Source organism: Anas platyrhynchos, chromosome 13, assembly GCF_047663525.1.
Source record: "Anas platyrhynchos isolate ZD024472 breed Pekin duck chromosome 13, IASCAAS_PekinDuck_T2T, whole genome shotgun sequence".
NCBI lineage: Eukaryota > Metazoa > Chordata > Aves > Anseriformes > Anatidae > Anas > Anas platyrhynchos.
In genome coordinates, this window is record NC_092599.1 from 21,884,367 (window position 1) to 21,906,643 (window position 22,277).

At 33.7% G+C, this 22,277-nt stretch overlaps 1 protein-coding gene across 7 annotated transcripts in view; it reads right to left on the reverse strand.

Annotated features, from left to right (window-relative positions):
- ERC2 (ELKS/RAB6-interacting/CAST family member 2) overlaps positions 1-22,277 on the reverse strand; it is a 550,520-nt gene that overhangs the window by 343,711 nt on the left and 184,532 nt on the right. For all 7 annotated transcript variants that reach the window (XR_011812383.1, XR_011812382.1, XR_011812380.1 and 4 more), the window contains exon 7: positions 20,068-20,235. Coding sequence is in view for 2 of the 7 variants with exons in the window: in XM_072044083.1 (XP_071900184.1) it covers positions 20,068-20,235 (168 nt within the window). In the remaining 5 variants the exon portion in view is untranslated. The remainder of the gene's footprint in view (positions 1-20,067; positions 20,236-22,277) is intronic.

A 22,277-nucleotide genomic window follows, 5' to 3' on the forward strand; every position in this document is an offset into this window, starting at 1 on the left:
AAAGTTAGATTGCTAGCAAGCTTCTGAACTGATGTAACACAGTAATTACACTTTCCTGAAATAGCCTGAAGAAAGCAAGCAGTCCAGTAGTAGAATCAAGAGATGTATTCGCCTAAGGGGTATATATTTCCCATGTCATAATATGCTCTTTATGATTAAGTTCCTCAATCTGTTGACCAGATGTAATATCAACCAAATACTAGTAAAATAATTAAAATAGTACAGAGGCATAAAACATCATTACAATATACAGTTAAAAAAAAAAAATCCATAGGATTGGAAGTTTACCAAATTAAAAAAGAAAAATATATATGTCCTTTAATTTGGGAGAGAAAAGAAGGAATAAAGAAGGAAAAGAATCTATGAACTGTTAATCACTAGGATAAAGTGTATATTGTTTACTCGGTTTATGCAGCCGTGCTGTCTGGACAGTATCTCTAACAAAGGATTATTACATGTGAACACAAAAAAAAGTTTTTATTCTGTAATCAGAAACATCAGCCTATCTCATGTTGATATGAATATAGAAACCGACAGCATCCTACTGCTGGAACAGAAGAACATCCTATGGCAAGGAACCGAAGCAAAATTGGTAGAACATACTCAGTGCAACTGTAATTGAGGGGTCAAAGAATGAAAATATTTTCCTCCAATACAAATGTTTTTAGTATTATTATTGCACAATCACTGCAGGAAATACTTCATCCTCTTTACTTACTGTGTGATTCTAGATCTCTCCCATAATACAGGATTCAAATGTACTGGTACAGGAAGGATTCAGAGAAAACAAGCCTTAGGAACAAAGTAGCTGATTTTTCACGTAGAGAAAAGAAAGCTCCCCTAGGGGTGCTTATGGAAGAGATCTGCCCTCAAGTCAGCTGATACTTTTACGGGGCTATAAAAGCTGGTCAGTGGGCAAACTGCGCCAAGAGAGGAGAAGGCTGTCACACAAAAAGGAGTTCCTGGACTCAAAGCTTGGCTTCTGTTGCCAGACTCCAGCTGAGAAAGAGCTGGAACTTAATGCTAAAATTAACCTTCACCAGGAAGCTGGCCAAAGGAAGCCTGGACTGATAATATCCACTTGTGTATCTGGAAATACTCAGTCTCTGTCTCCTTCTCTTCGGGGACCAATAAATTCTCAGAACAAAACAGCTTGACTCTTGGACTCTTCCAAGCAGGACTCAGAGTCTTGTCAGGCATCCATTGAAAAGTTTTTGTTCTCATTATATGTATTTATTGTGATAAAATTCAAAATGTAATAGGAATTTTCCAGATAGTAAAGATAATAATACAAAATGGACTAACACATAATTTCAGTTACAATACACAAAGAGGTGGACACTCATTCTTAACAATATAATGCTTCTTATAACAACCATTCATGGCCAGATTTTCAGGTTGGGTTGGGTATGAATTCCTATGTCTCACATTTTACATGCTACAGGGTAATGGCCAACTGTATATTTTTTTATTTATTAATTTTAAGCATAGTCTATTATTTATCTTTTGAAGTCTACCCAATTGCGCATTCAGACCGCCTGAAAATATTACAGGTATTATTTCTCCAACCTATAAAATAACACCCTTCTGATCAATCATATATTCCAGGTATTTGAAGATGTATATTTTGTCAGGTTTTTGTCAATTTTGTCAGTTTTGCATTATTCGGTGTAGCTGCATATAAAATAGGAAATGTTCGTTTATGTAAGAATTTTTCAAGAAGATTTTGCATGGAAAACTTACATTATGCAAAATGCAAACTATAGAAGCTGGCTTGAATATGCTTTACCATAGAATTGAATGTAGAAAAAAAAGCTGCTTTGGCACACTCATAGTTTTAGTACAAATTCTTTAAGATGATACAAATCAAAAGCTATATCAATGTTAGTCTTGCCATTCCTATAATATCTGTATCAGTTGGGAAGACTTGAGGGGCCTCTGCCCAGATTAAAAAATTACAGTTCTCATACAGTTAATGGAAGAGAGAGGCAGCAGGTAAGTTGTATAGACAACTTCCCTGTTGGGCAACAGGGAATACTGAAAAGGGAAGCTACAAAGGAAAAAGTAACAATAGCTACTCCAAGAGGAAGCTGCAGAAAGAGAGCAAGAGCCAGTCAGATGATAGTATGGATATATTTCAGAGTGAATACATCACAGATGCATATGCTGTGTGCATAATTTTAAAACACACAAATATATGAATTGAAATATATATAAAATAAAACAATAACATGAGCTTTAAAATAGAAGACCAACCTGTTCTGAAAACAGATTTAGGTTTTGCTTTCCCAGGTATAACAACAATGAAACTAAGAGGCTTTCTACCTAATTGTAAATAAAAGTATTTCACTTTACAACTTGTTATTAAATTCTACACAGTTATTGAAGAACAGCGTAGTATTGATACATTAACGCAAAGCATTTATCAATGGAAAAAAGGGACTAAAACAGAAAAAAAGAGTCTTCATCAGCAAACGACTAAGTAGTTCAGAAAAACCAACAGAAGGAATGATTTACCATAACCATCCTGAGTTACGATTTTACATACTTATGAAAGGAAAACACAGACATCCATTTTCCCCCCCCTCCCCCCCCCCCCCCCCCCCCCACTAAAGAGACATTATCTAGAGTTCTCCTAAATAACAGCTAGAAACCTGACAAACTGTACTTCATTTCAAAGTGAAAAGGTTGAGTAAGTTGTAAGGTATGGAGGCAAGAAGCCTTTTTTAGAGTACCGTGCATAAGCTTTAATCTCTGGAGAAAATGCATTTCTTTCCTTCACTGTAAGAATCTCTGTTGGATCCTGTTTGCGGCCAGTGAAATGGACTATGATACCCTAAGATCCTTTCCTGAACTATGGCCTATATTACCTAACATCAAAAAACTTATGGTAACTGGATTTCCCTTGCCATTTGAAGACTATCTACTCACTTAACAGATCTCTTTGGCAATCTGATTTCATGCTACTTACAAGTTTTACACTGTTCAAATATAATTGCTCCTCTTTTATAATATTGATAACCTCAGAATATTAGAATAAAAAACTAAGCATGATTAATTTTAGCCAGATACCTTTCATTGTCGAGTATCTTAACTTTTTTTTTGTCATATCCCTTCACATTTACATCATTATTCTTACAATGAGATGTCAGAAATCTAACAGTTTTTCAAATATGATAACCAAACAGCAATCTAAAGAGAGTTCATTATCCTATGTTCTGATACCCAGTTTTTCTACAGACTGCATTGCCAATTTTTTCTACCACATCCCACTGCAAATACGCTTCTAACATGGTATTTACAATTCATTCACCTTCTGGAATTAACACACTTCAAATTTTGTTTTCTGGATAGTCACCATTTCCTTTCACCATTTGCAGTTATACATTTTTTTTCTAATATTGAAGAATATTTTCTAAATTAAAATACTGAGGAGGAATATCTCTGAGATGAAAATCTGTCTTCTCACTCCTAGCAAATCCTCCTAATCTTCACTGCAGTTGCCCATTTATAATTTTTCATACTTCTTCAATCAACTCCAATCTTCAAGCAGTATTTGGAAACTATCTGATTACCTGCAGGACTTTTCACTTTTAATCTTTTTCTCTTATGTTCATTCTTTTCATTTTCACTTCAGAAATATAGTTTGTAATAAAATACATGTACCTCTAATCTTGACAGTCACTGTTCTGCTATCATTCCTGCTAGGTGAACAATCCAACTAAAGAATTGCCACCAAATTTAAACTATACCATGATCAAGAAATCTTCCAATTTTTCAGTTCTATTTTTCATATACTCTTTATTTAGGTACATATGTAAAACAATACTTTTAGAATTTCTGTATTGGTTTTGCTAACATCTCTATATATTTCTATTCATGTTTAGGGTTACCATTTAAATCATGAGGCTGAGTGAAAGAAAATACCTTTATTTCCTTTCCTGCTAAGTTTAAAAAAAAATGTATTTAACATGCCTCGTAAGGTTTGAACTCAATACAACTCTCATCTAAGTAATTCTTATAGTTCTGATTCCAACAGAAAGCTATGAAAGATACAAAAGTTTAAGCAAAGCACAAAAAATGCACATATAAACATCACACTGTTCTACAGGCCAGTGTAATTCAGACCACATACAACTGGAAGTATAGCAAATGTCTAACATTTACTGCAGCATACTAATTTTGTTAAAGGTCTCTGGACATAAATTACATTTTAATAGTGATTATATATCTCCTTATGGTAATTATATAATAACATTTTGTTTTTACATAAAACTAAATGTTGACATTAAACATATTTGGTATAATAACTAAGTGTACACACAAATAATTTGCTGAGAGAAGATATGTATATGTTCCAGAACATACAGAAATCTCAGTATTCTTCCTTTAATCCAAAGAGTTTCAGATAAATGCACTGTTCTTAATTTTAAATTTAGAATTGATTGGAAAGAACTTATGAATCACAGGCATTTCACACCTGAAGGAAAAGAAAAGGTACAACAAGTACAGTGCTTTAAAACCTCTGTCATTTTAATTACATACCTCTCCCTATATCCTTAGAAGTTATTTCAGGGTTTTCTAACATTCTATTTCCCAGTTTTCCTGTAAAAATATCCTAAATAAAGGATCTAGCACATCACAACCATACAGCACAGCAACAATGACAGAGGAAAAATCTTAAACTTCAGACTTCCTTACTCTCAGCCTAAGGAGTAAGAGGGCAGACAAATTGAAGGGGGAAAAGGCAAGAACTAAAAATGGTAAATATTAATTGAAAAAAAAAAAAAAAAAGCAAAAAAACCTTTACATTGAAAGTGAAAATAAATGAAGGTCTGCCCCCTAGCTGCTATAAACAATAGCTATATGTCTTAAATACAGCTGTGTTGATTTGCACTAGAAGAACATTCCTGCCCTCAGAAATTGCATTCAAAAGCTTGCAACAGAGAATCCAGTTTCACATGGAACTATTTTATGTGAGTTTGTTTATGTGCCAGAGGTTTAAAAACAAAAAAAAAACAAAAACAAAAACAAACAAACAAAAAAAAAAACTTAAGCAGTGAGGCAGGAGTTAAACAGAAATAATAAAACCCTTTCCATTGGAAAGTTACCTTATAGCTCAACTGGTTATGGAAGGCATCCATGTTCATATATAAGGGACAATGTAATGACTTTATGTGAAAGAAAAGTTTAGCAGAATGGTAACATTGCTCCCTTCCCCCTTCTTTTAAAGACGTCTTTTCTTAATCATTTTAAATTAGCATATGGTACATAGGTTTATATCAAGAGTTGAAATGCTCAAAATGTTGTTCATCAGGGAACTAAGATTCTTGTTACTATGAGATGTAATTTAATATTTGCACTTATAGCAGCACAAAAGACAATACACATATTGAGTTTCACTACTAGTTACTGCAGGCCAGACAGACTTTCTATGTATAAACTATCAAAGCACCACTAAACTTGAACTGAAATGTTAAACGCAGCAACTTAGATGCCTTTAATCAACATCTGCTGAACAGTTTAGATTTTCTATAACAGCAATGGTAACACAGCTATGCTTTAATATAATTAAATATCTGAATAGGAAGTAGAAATAATCTGAAGTAGTTCCATGTTTAAGATGGCTTCTTTTGGTATGAAAGTTACCATTACCCCCTCCCCCCACCCTTTTTAAACATCTTTCATTGAATTTCCTTTTCCATATATCTAATAATAATAATAATAATAATAATAATAATAATAATAAGGTTGGTTTGTATGTTTAACACAGCCTGATTCAGATATCATCAATGGTTTGTTGTGTTTTTTTTTTCTTTGTAAGTAGTGAAATGATTATATAATAAACCTGTGTCACAAAAATGATTTTTCCCAACTCAGTTTTTCATTAGTCCATCAATGCTTGGGATTTATTAATTTCTGTACCCCTCATTATTTATTCAACTTCCTTCTTCTTTTTTCTTTTTTTTTAATTATTTTATTGTAAAAGTCTTGATGAAAAGATCCATGGAGGACTCTCATTGCCCCTTTGGCAATTATAGGAGAATTAATTTTAATATCCTTAATTTGTAGGTCATCTGCTATTGCAAGGTCTGTGACATTGACCTCATACTACACTAAAACTGATAGAGTTTTTTGTAATATTTTAGTTCTGTAGGATATTTCTTCACTTAATATGCCATAAGTTTAAAACTTCATCTTAAAGAATTACGTAGGAAGGTGGGAAGTTTCAGCAACTGCCAGATGCGGTTGCCTCTTCCACAGCGCTAAGCCCTTGTAGTTCCATGTTTACTACTGTTACTACTTGAAGCATGCACTCTCCTCAGTGTGCGGTTTTGCAAGACACTAAATAAAACCTTCAGAAAAATGGTGTGTTAGGATTTTTCACTTAAGAACAGTTAGAAGTACTGTAGATTACAGTTATATCAAAATGTATTACATTGACTATCTTTGTAGTTTTGTAAGCACTAGAGTTATCACAGGAGTTCATTTTTGCCAGGCTTTCTCCTCAAGAACATGCATTTAACTTTCACTATAAAAATCTTTCAGAACACTTGAGCAATCCATATTGCTCACTACCAGTCTGACAACACTTCAATTTTCAGTGTCTACCATTCAGAAAATGACACATACTAGTAATGGTCCAGACTTTGAGTGGCTGGATGATGGCCAGCTTAATGCCAAAAAACTCTGACACAAGGAAGAGTGTATTCCAGAACTAAGCATATAGGAAGTTTATTTTCTACTTCTCTATTCAGGTAATTTTAATGTTAACATTAATACAAAAAGTTAATCACTTAGTCCATGGACAGTACTGCAATCCATGTTTCAAGACATAGGCTGAATTGTATTTTACCTAAAACAACCATTTACAAAAATTACTAACAAAAAGTGCGAACAGTGAAATTTGCTGCACACATGAAATATCATGAAAGAAATCACGTTTTGTAAATTTAACACTATTTACCAGAGTAGCTCCCAGGGCTTATTCACTTGGATGATCTCTCTTATAACTAAATTAGCAAACTCCTGTTTTGTATTACCTTCCTATGTAGCCTAGATTTTTATACTTTGAAGTTCTTCACATTTGTATGACTGTTCACTGTCACATCCACCTCATGACATGCAAAAAGTTCCAAGCTCTCAAAAGTCATGGATTTTTATTTTTTTTTAATAAACATTTTAATCAAGCTATTTATAGCTCCCTTGACAGCTATAACAAAAATCCAGACTTAACCATAGATTAATATTTTGGGATAGGTCACAGCAGGTATTTCACTTGAATTTGAAATCAATTTTTGCATACTCTCAGTCCCATCTATCAGCAAACAGCTGCTTTAAGACAAATAGTTTAAAAAATTGTATGGTCCTTCAACAGCTTCTCACCCTCACTCAAGATCAGCAACAAGCACTACAGAACACCACATAGAAGTTCCTTTGGTATACAATCACTTTAGCATGGGATTAAACAGAGCAATAGGGACTCTCAGCCTGTCTGGGGTCATGAAGGAAGATTTCTGCTGTCAAATCAAGGCATCTCTTGTGCAGTAAATATAATGGGTCTGATTTTTTTTTTCTCCCAGATACATAAAGTTTACACTGGCATAATTACCTTTAGTAGATTTATTGCAGATTTATACCTAAGTAAATGGCAAATAGAGCAATATTTCTTCCACATATAAAAGACTAAACAATTTTACGCCATTTTTCTTTTTACTTTCCAAGAACTGCTTTATTCCATTCTCTTTATTTCACTTTGATCTTAGCACTGTGCCTGGTTGGGCATTAAAAATTAAAGTCAGGTGTCCTAGAAGGAAGTAAGTTAGATTCGGATTCCATTCTGAAGTTGAATTTATTCTACTCATATTCAAATATACCATTGCTGATCCTACCATCAAGAAATACATACGACTTGGCAACAAAAAAAATTATCAAAGTAATCTGGCCAAATTGGCACTACTAGCCCTGGCTACATCTGGTAACAATAATATGAAGGCAGAAGTATGAAGATAACAATTCTCATTTATCATTACTATTAAACTTATCTGCATGTGTACTCTTAAGACTTTGAACTTCATGCTTTCATAAAGCCAATAAGAGCTCCATTCAAAGGTGAGGGGTGATGCTTTTCCAAAAGTAATAAAGTATCAAATTCAGTAAGGTATTAGAGTCTCTAGTCACAGATTGTTCAGCCAGAGGAACAGCTATTGAATACCACCAGGAAAGCATGACTGCTGACATCAAGGAGCTCTAACAATGCAGAAATTAAGGTGTTTGGTTGTATTCCAACAAAAGAATAGGAATTTTATATACTACAAAATTGGAAAAAACAACCACTTTTTTATATTAGGAAATGACTCTTTTTATTTCCAGATATAAAAAATGTAGATATATATATATATATATGTATAGAAGGTTAAGCTACAGATAACTATAATTGCATGGAGGTGAGCAAGAGGAGCAGAATTTACTTTCTTTTTTTCAAATGGTCAGGATGGTTTATCACATTAATAAGTTATTAAACAAGGATACTGTTAAGACTATTTCATGCATCAGACTGACAAAAACATAAATCATACATAAATCATACTCTAAATCATACATAAAATGCATCACTTTCAGATCACTCAAGATTTAAAAATGTGTTCTTGTAGCTTTTAATGTAAATAACTAACAAGCTCATGAACTTATTTTCCTACGAAGTATTACATATAAATGACTTGCAATTTTTTAGAAATTGTTAGCTTAAAATATGCTAGAGATGAATAAGTAACATTATTAAAAATGTGGTCACAACATGCTTGCAATAGTGTACTATAACCATGATACAGGGTTGTACTGACCATTTATTTAGATTCAAAACTTGAATGTTGCACATAGGCAATGCTAGTAAAAGTTGAACTGTCCAGTATTTAGTTTTTATATGACAAATCCCAGTATCAATGGCATATTGGTACTAATGTAAATACTAATTTATTTTTTTTTTCTCGGTTTTGTAAACATCATCCCCCTTTTACCTGAGAAGGAAGAAATCACAGCTTTGAAATAATTCTAACAATAACAAAAAATCTGCCCAAACTAGTAGTTTTACCAGTTGCTCCCTCTATGGATGTAGCAGCAAGAAGTTATGTACATTTCCAAATATAACAGCCTGATAGGATGCAGTTCCCAGCTGCATAAATGATTATGTTGAAGGTAAAAATTTATGCATCCCAAAAGAAAATGATATGAGTGAAACATCTCTACCAACATTGGTATAATCACAGTTATGCTGTGTAACAAACTGTGATGCATGGAGTAAAAAAACAGTTGCTTTCAAGTATTACTTGGCAACATATTCCCAGCTTGTCACTTTATATATTCTGAAGCTAGAGCTATGGATTTAACATGCATGTATTTATTCTACCACAGAATAGGTCTAAAATGGTAATCTAATCCAGCAGGTCTAAAATTTGGACTGTGGTAGTACTTCCTATATCCAGTTACAACACGCACAGAGAAATGGCAGCTGCAGCCTGTTCCTACAGCGACTTCTGTGTCAGAGAACGTGAGAAGCCATCCAGTCTCCATCCTCCCTACTACAAATCACTCACCTGCAGCTTGGAGTTTGAAAGAGCATACAGATATGGCATCCAAGCCTCTGGGGTTTGTGCAAAACTTTGCTTCAAAAAGTAGCCCCATGGAACATCTCATTTTATGTCACTTAAAGGGGACTTATACAAAAGATGGAGAGCGACTCTTTGCTCAACCAGATAATGACAGAACAAGGGGGAATGGTCTTAAACTAAAAGCGGATAGATTTAGATTAGAGTTTAGGAGGAAATTCTTCACTCGGGGGTGAGGCACTGGAACGGGTTGCCCAGAGAGGTTGTGAATGCCCCATCCCTGGAGGTGTTCAGGGCCAGGTTGTATGAGGCCCTGGGCAACCTGATCCTAGTGGGTGATGTCCCTGCCTATGGCGGGGGGGTGGAACTAGATGATCTTTAAGGTCCCTTCCAACCCAAGCCATTCTGTGATTCTATGAAAATTGTCAATGATTCTCAAGGTAAACAGCTTGCAGGTATAAAACCCAGCTGAATCTATCACATCAAGATAGCTAGGAAACAGGCCGCCACGCAACGACGCAGCTCCAGAAGCCATGAATCGTGTGAATACACACTCAGGGTAGAAAGACAACTGGTCTACATTATCCCAAGGGTGTTTGCTAGCTTATTGCACAGTTCACTCTCTTACCACAACAAAATAGCAAGGGAACCAGGTTACAAGGAAAGGAAGGAACTGACCCAAATTTTCTAGGCACTAAAACTACTTTGTTTTCTTTCTGAAGAACTGAATAGAGTGCTGCAGACCAGGAGGCCCAGAAAGGAGCATGCTTCCTAACCATGGAGTTAGCACTCCTCAGTCAGCTGATAAGAATCTAGAAAAAGTCCTGACTGCACTGGGAATACACCTCACAAGAGAAAAGACACTGGTTGTTGGTACATCTATATTTGCATGTTCAAAAAAACAAGGGTTTTTAAAAAGGAAGAGGAGAACGTACTTAAGAAGTTTTTTTTTGTTGTTTTTTTTTTGTTTTGTTTTGTTTTGTTTTCTTCCAGGTCCCTAAAGAACATAACTACTTTTAAAAATCGAGACACACTCAAGACCAAAGGAAGATATAAAACTAATCAATGGTTAAGTCTTACACATAATGCTTATTTTACTTCCTGCATTTTAAGAAACAAGTATTTCCATTTAGCTCCTACAGCAGTTCATGAGACAGTGTATATCCCTAGAATCTCAGCACCTTTTTTTTCTTTTTTTTTTTTTTTAAAAAAAAAAAAACTCACACAGAGATACAGAATACAGTAAAAACAATGAAGACATCATCCATTAGGAGCAAGTGTCAATTGCTTTGCTAAGGGAATTTAAATAATAAATAAATTAAACAGTCTCAAGAGACTTCACCTTGTTCAGGAACTGAATTTATTTTTAGTGTTTCGTATAACATTCATTTTAAATCACCATATAGTATTAGAATCAATAACTGCTAAGGATCAGGACAATCAGGTGGAGCCTTAAATATTTTCTTATTAATTAATTAGACACAGGTCCTTACCATATTAAATTCACCACAGGATTTGCCCCATACCAATTTGCACCCCCCAAAAAAAATAAATAAATAAAATAAAATAAAATAAAATAAAATAAAATAAAATAAAATAAAATAAAATAAAATAAAATAAAATAAAATAAAATAAAATAAAATAAAAATAAACCAGCATTTAAAACGCCTCATTTAATTTTTTCTTAAAGATGTAATATTTACCACTGATTTTTCAATTTCTATTTTGTTAAAACAGTCATCCAATAAATGCCTAAAGATACTTAGATACTTCAGGTGAAAATTGCAAGATAAAGTTTCTCCAGGAAACAAACAAACAAAAAAAAGCTCTTTTTAAGAAATTATCAGAAATTGTATAATTTAAGAAATTATATAATTCATCTCAGTCTTAATAGTGACCTTATTAGCTTTTAGGATCTTTGTCTTTTCTGTTGTAAATTTAATCTAACAGACAGTTGTGAAAACTGGTTATTTCATGATTTGAAGGGGAAGCTGGGAACTGGTGGCCTTTTGGAGAGGCATAGTTTAAAAATCCAAGGCCAACAACAAAACCCTGACTTCACTGAAAGTAGGATTCACCCTCAGCAGACAGCATGGCACCCAAACATGTTAGAAAATAGTGGGATCTCTGTCTAATGTAAATTTTTCTCAGTTTTTTTTTTTCTTTTTTAATTCCAATCAGTAGACTTCTATTATATTTCTTGGCAAGCTATTTCACAGACAAAAATATTTCTTCTCTTAATGAAGTCTAATTCTTTCTTATTCATTTTAACATATATAAATTGGCAACCTTTTCCTAAATAATTCCTTTGAGTTCTTCTGCAACTTCCAAATATGACAACTTCTGCTTTCTTCATGTCCTGTCACACTAGATGGAAATCAGCTCTTTCACACTTCAAAAGAAATTTCCTACAACTCAACTGAAAAGCAAATATTACTCTTCAGTCAGTTTAAAATTCCCAGCATGCAAGCTACTGGCTTTCTCAGCACGAACAAACTTACAATCTTATTTAAAGATAACTTTGTTAATTAGTATTGACATTTCAGAGCCCAATGGCAGCTTCCTTCCTCACCAATAGCACTGGTGTCACACTAGCTGTATGAAACCCTTATGTAAGTATCTCATTAATCTCAGCTCTACTTTGCAAATGCCATACTGCTTTTGAGAGCATTTCCATATGTTACATATAATCCGAGTCTTGAACCATTCAATGCTATTCATACGAACATGTGAAGAATGCTCTCAAAATCACACAGCATAGCTTGATCAGAACAGAAGGAATACCTTCTGTTATTTATTCTTAAGGGTTCATCTTCAAAATTCTAAATGCATGTGATCTTCATATGAACATTTACTTCTTGCCAAAATGTGACTTCTTGATCTTTCATTTACATGCTGTATTTCATCATATTTTAGATCTCTTACACAAGATGCCTTTTTGTTTATATAACTACACTTAGAAATCCAATGCACTAATTAGCAATATATGTAGCTATGGTGTTATAGCACTGTGCTAAAAATTGCACAAATGTAAGTATACAAAAAAGCATCACTTCAAAGCGCTTAAGACTTTTATGTATTCTTGATTTGCCTAAAGGAATCATTTACCTTGGTAAGAATGAAATCGTTCAAGTGAGCTGGGATGCTGCTGAACTCCTGTGAGATGGCTATGTTGTTTTCATAACAAGAATGGTTCTACATTAATTTAGAGCTGAGATTACCATTGTTTTATATACTGGACTTCAGTAAGATTCCTTCTCCCTGCTTGATAATAACCAGACAAGTATAAGAAAATTTGATCCAATCAGACATCTATCATTGACAGGAATGTGGCAGGATATAAATGCTGCAGCAAGTGTTCTGTAATCTGTTGGTGACATTTTGTTGAATACAGAACAGAAAAAAAAAATGAAAGGGAGTTTTAATGTCCATTCATTGAAAAAGATGGTTAAAATTTGAAGATGGAAATCAAGGATGTGTAAGAACATTCTATGATTTAAAGATTGTTAAGAAAAGGAGGAGGAATTTATTTTATTTTTATTAACATTTTAAAAAGTGATACATTTAACTAAGAGTTCATTCAAAATTTCTCAGGAGCCTTCTGAGAAATACAGACTAGCTAGCTTAATTTCACTTTTTAGAAAAATACTAGAAATAACATAAAATTACTTTTATGAAGGAAAAGATACAGCACCACAGAAGAAAACAAACACTAGAAGGATGAACATTGCTATGCGCACATTTATCAAAATGTTATATATTCAATTAATTATCAAATTACTCAAATTTCTATCACTAACATAGTATCAGACCTTGCAGATATACAAGATGATGTGTATGTGATGCCTGGCATTTATGGGACCTTTGATAGGCTTGCATAAGATATTCTCGCAAATCAACTGAGAAAATGTAGTCAAGATGAAACAATGGTAAAATAAAACTAATTAACAAGTGGAAAACCTAATGAAAACTATTGTCAGAGATAAGCTTTGAGTGAGACCCTGTCTGCCTTGGGTAAATGAAAAGTGCATTGAGTCCAGTTCTTCAGTAATCCATTACTGATTTAGTATTCATTTCATTAGAAGGGGGGATGATGAAACAGTGTTTATTAAATATGCAGATTAGAAAGCTAAGAAACACTGTAAAATAGATAATATGCATCTAGCAGGAATTAAATTTGTATACTGGATCCTATTGGATGAAGGAGTAGAACATTAAACTTAATATCACTTCTAACATTATTTCTGTGAATCCCACAAGCCAGATTCTGGCAAACATAAATATCTTAACACTCAAACCCAATCCTTCAACTCGAGAACTCATGTTAAAATTGTTTTAAGAAAGGTCACTTTGTCAGTGGTAAATTCAGAAACAGCATGAGTTTTGCTCATCCAGGAAAATTCTTGCAGTTTTGCTTTTGTAGAGAAAAGGATTTTCTCTCTTTGTGGCCTATTTTTTTTTTTCAATTAATAATTAGTAGTTTATTGGTGGAAGAGTAACAAAACAGAAAAAAAGTTCAGTTTTCCACAGATGGCATACAATTACATTTAACTTTGGGGATTTTAAAATACAGTTAGGATTTTCAAACATGCAAACAAACAAGCTCCTTTGTTACCTCTTCAGAAATGTGTATTATTGTTACATGAGCTGTATTAGCTTGACCAACTGCAGTTTGGCTCTGTTTATTGGAAAACTGCATACACCTTGCTTCTTCTAATATTTTCTGACAAGTAAATGAAGGCCATCCCGAAGAATAGATGCTTCCCCTTCATTTTGGGAGTAATTTCTGTAAACTGTAAAACATTTTTGTAGTTTCTGCTACTGCTATTGAAATCTAGCGACTCTTCTGAATTCTTCCAGACATCTGGTACCAAATATTTTCAGCCATTTCATGAATTTTACGGCTGTCATTAATAAAGAGAAGACATGCTTAGACATGGTTAGTATGAGCAGATCTCTATGAGGGGATTCAGTCAGTATTTCTTCACTTCCTTCAGGGTCCATGATTTACAATATACACAATGATTCTGATATTCAAAATCCATTTACAGAACTGGCATTAGATAAAACAGCTTGTAGATTTCATAATCTCGTGAAACTTCATTTGAGAAAATCAATGATTTTCCCTACGAAGGTGATTACTTTCAAAGAGCTCAGTAGTCAGAAGGGTACAATCCAGTTATTCTCCTTTCAAAGAGAAGATTTAAAAAAGCAGGTCATCGGGAGAAAATTAAAAATGCCAGGCTTCTAGCTTTACTAGTGAATAGTAAATTAATTTCAAAAGATTCAACCACAGACTGGAAAACTTTATAATGATCATGGATTTCAAGGTCCACTAACTTATATAAACTTGTTATAGTCATCATTTTAGGACAGATGAATATTCAGGTTCAGCTTCACTAAGCAAACTTTTTTTAGGTCACATTTTTGCAGTGACCTTAAAAGTGTAATGTGTTAAAAAGAAATGACAGTTTAAAGAAAATGAAAATGATCACTGTCTCTGATCTTAATGATGTTCTCAGTTTCTCAGTATACAGGTGACGAGCATCCAAAGAGATGCACTGGTTTGATTCGAGATTTTTTTATTATTATTTATTCACCCAGCTTCAGTGTGTACCACCTCCAAAGTTTAAGGGGATCAAAGCTGCACTCTGTACAGTGATTCTGTAACATTCTGTTACAGAATGTTACAGAATGAATTCTGTAACATTCTGTTACATTCTGTTACAGAATCACTGCATATCCATTTTTATGAGAATGCATTGGGATCAGTAACAACACCCTGGATGACCATTAACTGATTAAACTACGAAAAAGTCAAATGTTGTTTCTGTCTGCAAGGTACTTTCTACATGCTAAGAGCAAATGAAGGAAATTGCTCTCTCTCCTGGACCATTCTGGTTTTAAAAGTTTCAATGTAAGTGGTGTTCTCAGCCAGAATTCCTGTGTCAAGTGATAATACTGATGCAAATTTCTAAATACAAGATTAAAAATAATTTGTTTGTATTAGTACACTCCCAAACTGACAATATGTAAATTTACTATTTTTGGAAGATGGTTAACAGTAAGACATAAATTAAAATGTGTTGTACAATTTATTGTATCACAAACTGGACAATATCACAGTGTGCGCAGTCCAGCCACTCCAAGTACAAATTCCAATTATTACATTAGAGCTAAGACTTCATGACATTTCCTACAAATGCTAATTAGTTGGTAGATTAGGGCCCTCAGTCATGTAGCACTTCATCAATCACAAGGCTTAAACTATTAAGATGGAAACTGTAAGATTTTACACAAAAAGTTGTGTTGCAATTCAAATTAGAATATTATATTGGACCCCTTTACATGGTGCGCTTTTATAATAACCCCCACAAAAGAATTTCCACAAGCTGTTGTCCTAATATGATCCAGCTCTACATCCTCCATTCTGTTCTTGTCTCAACAGCTACTGTTTTCAACACAAATAAACGTCTGTGTGCACACGTATTTAAATATCTCCAAATTCCTACAGGACAAAACACACCAGTTATAGTCACTGTATGAAAGAGAAAATTTGGGAGCAAAAATGGGTATGAAAGAATTGGCATCCAGTTCAGCACTTTTGCCCCTCAATCTACACCTCAGCCGTATTCATAGAACTTGTACATTCTGGTAAGAAATACATAAAGAATTCTGAGGTCTGCCCCTCTGCATGCTAAACTGACAGATATGAGGTGTAAGACTAGCTTTGCCAGGTTAAACAAGGCTATTAAAACAGCATACCCAACTTTACTGGCACTAAAATGAAACAGTGGTGCCAAAGATTCTAAAAGAAAGAAATATTAAGTAATATTGCACCTCTGACATTGACATAAGTTTATTATTACTCTATGCCAATCTACCTTGATCCAAATCCTCTAAATGCTTGCTGTTCCAGGGTTGGGCCTCCTTTAAGCCTACAAATTATACTAAACACAGTGGTGTTTGTTTGTTTGTTTGTTTTTAATTTGGTTAAAAATTACACCAAAATCACTGCATGGAAGGACAATGCATAATTAGCTCACCCATTACTCTTTCCTGCAACAAGTCACCTTATGTATGTTCCCATGCTATCCTATAGGACTCATAAGGGCTGGTTTCTTGCCAATGTTTTTGTTTCCTTCACATCTTAGTTAGGGAGCCTTCCTCAGAAGGTATCCTATCCTGTAAGTAAAACAGCTATCCAAAAAGAAGAAGAAACAATACAATCTTTCAGGTAAGCTTTCCTAGTTTTGATTTGGTCTCTTTTGTGTTTTTCACCATGTCAGATAACAGTAATGTATACAAGAGAAAAAATATAGAATGAAACAATGAATCTTTTTAAGTTACATATTTCTTCCTACTCAGTTTCAGGTTATTACTGACATAAATAATTTATATACAAATATATATATATATATATATACACACAACTATATATATATACACAAATATATACAAATTCTTCCTTCCTCAATTACTTCAATACAACCATTAAAATAAATATTATTTTAGGCTGAGTGAAGAGAGATGTAGCCATCTATCCTGCATCAACAAATGAAGGCAGCAAAATAACTGGTTATTCACATGTTCTTAAATCAAAAGTAAAAATACACAGATAAAATTTGGCCCTGCATGCATAGAAAAAAACAAATGGAGACATATTATAATATTACAGACTGAAGAATCTAATGCCCAGGAGGAACCTAAAAACTAGAAGCAATTCTTTTCACTTTCAAAAGGGCTTTCGTAAGACTAATGTATCGACTGGTACAATGACCTATTGGAAGGTATGTAAAGAAATTGCAATCCACTAGAGGGCCCAACTGTTTCAGCTCCTAGTATAGGATGGTCCACATCGCTTTCCACAACTCCTCATCGTTTTCCATATGCAATTTGCAAAAGTTGGAGAAATGGAAGAGACACATGCAATCCAGCAAGACATAAAGGATTCTTATTGAGATTCATGTAAAAGATAAAGTGACTGCAATCAATAGATAGTATATATTTTTCCAGCAAAATATACTCATATATGGTTGTCATTGGAAAGGTAAGCTGTCAAGACTGGGAAGAGAAGAGGTACATCAGAGAACCTTATTCTTAAAACACAGCATCCACTACTAGACTATTTGAGTATCTGTGCAAAATGACCGCTCAAAAATATTACAAAAGAATACTATAGCACTGGGACTTACGACTATACACACTCCAACATATTTTTGAAATAACACGACTAAATGAACAATCTCTGGCCAAAAAGGAGCTGTGCTCCTTTAGCCTTTGATAGAACATAAAGACTATGAAATATGAATGCCCTGCGTTGCATTAGTTCACATAGTGAGTGTGAACACATCTAGCATTCTTTAATATCAAGGCACTAATGCCTTGACACACTAGAGAGAACACTAGAAACTAGAACACTTGAAAACACTAGAGAGAGAGAAACTCATAGAACATTTCCCTTCTATATGCAAGCATTATAGTCCTGGGATGAACTTGTACCTACTGCCAAGAATGGTGGGATGCTCAAGAAGGATAACCACGAGAAAATCGTGATCTTGAGAAGCACTGCCAAAATGGGATTGAATAGCTAAGCAAATAGATTTTTACTTTTTTCAGCTTTATTTCAAAGCCTGATTTGCACTGGTGACATACAGAATTTACTATTTTGTGTTTGTACACTAGACACATGAAAAATAAACAATGAAAACATGCTTTAAATTAAAAAAAATATAGAGCATGGAAGTGTAAACAAGAGTGACTAGAGCAGGGCAATGTTTATATCAAATTTTTCTCTACTTAAATCACTTGCAAGTGAATTTATCCCCTAACATATTGGCAATAACGCACAAGCAAAATAATGGCCCAAAGCTGAAAATGTGACCTAAAAATATTTTTTCCAATACGGTATTATTTTCATATTGAAATTAAATGGTGTAATAATGACCTGATAATATTATTTTGGGGTATGCTAACACCTATATATTATGATAATGTTACTCAAAGTATTGCAGAGAAACAAATTTACATGTAAGTACAACATGATAAATAATGTCAAAGTATGCAAATTAACTTTTTTTTTTGTAATAAATGATTCATTCTTCATATGCACTATTTAGCCAATAGCAAATAAAATAAAATTGAACTTCCACAGCTCCCTGATGAAGCATATTTACCAGGATAAAAACCTCTGAAATATTCAGATGCCAATCCCAATCTTAAAGAATAATTTAGTGCTCTCATTTTGCACTTAGTTATTAACAGGATTTATCACGTGGTAGACCAGAGCTCACTAGGTCATAACGTGTTTAATCCAGCGTTTAGTGAGCAGAGATAGCATAATTTGAGAGTGATTATTTTCATTAAGAAGTCAGATGCAAAAGCAACAAGACCATCTGCAAGCCATAATAAAATAACCATGATGTGTTAAAAACAGAAAAAAGCACCCTGTTGCATATTACTAGCCATGGCAGACAATGACTACAGCTCTGTGATGGATTATTACTCATCACACAATTTTTTATCAATGAATCCAAATCCCTCCTCCTGATCTAAATACAAGACCAATTGTAAATTCTTGGTTTGATTAAAAAACACAAACCATTAGAAAAGATGCATTATTTTCTGCAAAATTCTGAAGTGATGTCCAAAATTAAACAGCATTCAGCACAACAAAAAAAGGCTTAATATTTGCTATTTTTCATATCATCAGCATTGCTAAAAATGCAAATATTCAGAAGGAGATTCCAGAACAAGATTAAATTGGATGGGTACCTAAGACCTTCTCTGTTTCTGAAAAATAAGGACTTGGGTTTATTAAACTCATGTATTTAGCCAAACACAGACAAAAGCATGGATAAAGAATGTGAACCTTATATGAGTCATTGAGAAAAACCACCATGACATTGTAGAATAGTATATCTATCATCATCATTGCTAATAAAGAAAAGTTTGGATTACTGGAGAGAGCCTCCATTCTCAATGTCTATAGCTTATCATGCATAGGAAAAGCAGAAAATTTACTTAAATTTAGTTTCCTTTTCCACTTCCTTCCCTCCCTCTCCACCAAAATGTCTTTAAAGAAAAATGCAGTATACTAATCTTTTAGTAGTCCCACACATTTTATTTGAATTATCTGGAAAGAATACTATTTGGTGTTAGTAAGGATAACAGAATCCCTCACAGTGAGGAGTAGGTTTTGTCAGAATTGTTAGGACTTCCGTTTAACTCCAAGAATTCTGTGAAAACTGCAGAACGTAGTATTTTTGTAATACAATTAAAATATAACACTGTAGAAACAATCCCGTGGAAGATAACACATCTATATTACAGAACTACTTAACTGTTACAGACGTACTCCACACTTTTTTTAATATTTTAAAGGTAATATGCTCTAAGAAGTGCATTTCCTTTATATGTGTCTCAGAAATTTTACAACATATCCTTTCATCAATGATCCTACCTTTTTTTGAAGGACATTAATTTTCCTTTCTTTTACTTCTAACATGTCTTTCATATCTCGAATCTCTCCAGCTAGGGTTCCTTTCTCTTCTGTGAGGTCTTGAAGTTGTTTTGTTTTCTTATTAAGAAACGTTTCTTTTTCTTCCAATCGTAACCGCAAGGCATCAACCTACAGTAAGTAAATGAAACGCATTTAGGTGTTAGTAAAGGTGAACAACATATTTTATTTATTTTACTTAATTTGCGTCACCTAGGAAACTTTTTTTTTTTTTTAATGTAGATTTTCCACCTGTATCTCGGACCAAAGGGACACTTCTAGTTGTTAAAATGTAATTAAAAATAAAGCAGTTTTAGCACCAAAGCATAAACAGAATAAAGTAGAAGAGTCAAAGTTTTAAGCATGACACTAAGAGAGTCCGATCTTGACATATGCATATATAACACACACACACACACAAAAATGACCTATTAAATATATAATTCATTGAAAATAGTGCTCTGTATCTTGTTTTCAGTTTAACTGTTAAAGCCATGAGGTGGCTCAATACTACAGTCAGTACACAGATTTGGACATATATCAGAAACAGAACTATTTAACAAAGATACAGCAAATGGTCAACGATAAGGCTTTCCACTTTTCTCCAGAGTATCTCTCATAAGTCTCTTAATAAATGGATCTTATTGTACTTTTCTATAGTAAGCACAATTTTCTATTGCATATAACTATGAATATTTCAAAGATTTTCATACACTGAAGTGTCTTAATAGAGAACCTCACCTAACTGTTCTGCATTACATGACTGCTTTCTATCTGCCTTTAGAAACTCTACAAAGTTCCAAAAGAAAAAGAAAACTCACAAGTTGAACAAGCATTCTAATGGCCCAGATAGTATATGTAATATCCCTTGTTTTCTCATTTCCTGCTATATAAATGCTCAGGGACGCAACTTTATCATTCTCTTAATGCAATTTCAACAGTTCTCAAATTGAGGTCAGGCAAATAGTTGCTGGTGTCTGGAAAAAATCCATAGATCACTTGATGCTGACTACTATTTCCATATAGTTGTTTCTGTAAGCAGCTCTACTGCTAACAGCAATTAAAAAGCCTTGATACGCATAAAAGCCTTTAGAAATAAGGAATAAAAATAGTTGACTCTCCTCCACAACAAACAAGAGGAGATGGAGAGTAGCATAATTATCAAAGAAAAAAAGCAAGGAATGTAGGTAAATCTAAATGACAGGACACCTGTTCAAGGAACTGGAAAAGGACAGGGCCAAAGCAGTAGGGATAAGGATCCAGGAGCACAAGAACTGAAATGACAAATAGGTGCCAAAACAAAGACAGGAAAGTTTAATTTTCTCAAGTAAATTTAACAACCCTACTTCACAGATGCCTTTTTAGTACTGTCTTTCTACGTAACCAGTGCCTAGAGTAGTTATCATAGAGTAAGTTATAATCCCAAATGGAAAAATGTGCTATTTTGCACACTGTGAAGAGAAGAGGAAGTGGTCACTGTCAAGATGCTCACTGATACAATCTTTGAGAACATCTAACACATTAGTCCAAATATTAGCTGTCAAGTTTCAAGAAAGTTTCAGTCAGAGATTTTGTCACAGTTTCCTTAAATTAAAATATCATAATGGAATTCCATGCCAGTAAAGCACATACTTGAATGCTTACAAAGATATGACAGTGCAGTGAAAGCGAAACCACAAGGTGAAACTGCAGCAGAAAAGCAGAGCTAGAAAATGAGATTTTGTAAGTTTAAATGGTGCAGCTTTTTATATAGTAGAGAAGAATAAAATGAATAGGGATTAACACTGTCTTAATTCAAGAATCTAAAGATCCAGACTTGAGCTGACAGTAGAACATAGAGGATCCAAAATATGACGCATGTAATCTATACTGACCTTGGTAATTAGTAAAATGAGAAGCTCTACGTTTCACTGAAATGGAAAGAACACCTAATATTATTACTCAAAGAATTCTTTAGAAAGTATGTGCAAAGGCAAGCTAAATTACGCTGACAAATAACGTAGAATTGTGAACAAAAGAGAACCAAAGTTAAACTGAATTGGAATATCTCTCAAGTCATCATGTTCCCCCTCCCCTGCCACTAGCATATTTTAGGCTAAACAAAGATATCGAAGCATATTTTAAGCTAAATTCACTAATGCCAAGAATTACCTACCACCTAAATTCTACTATTA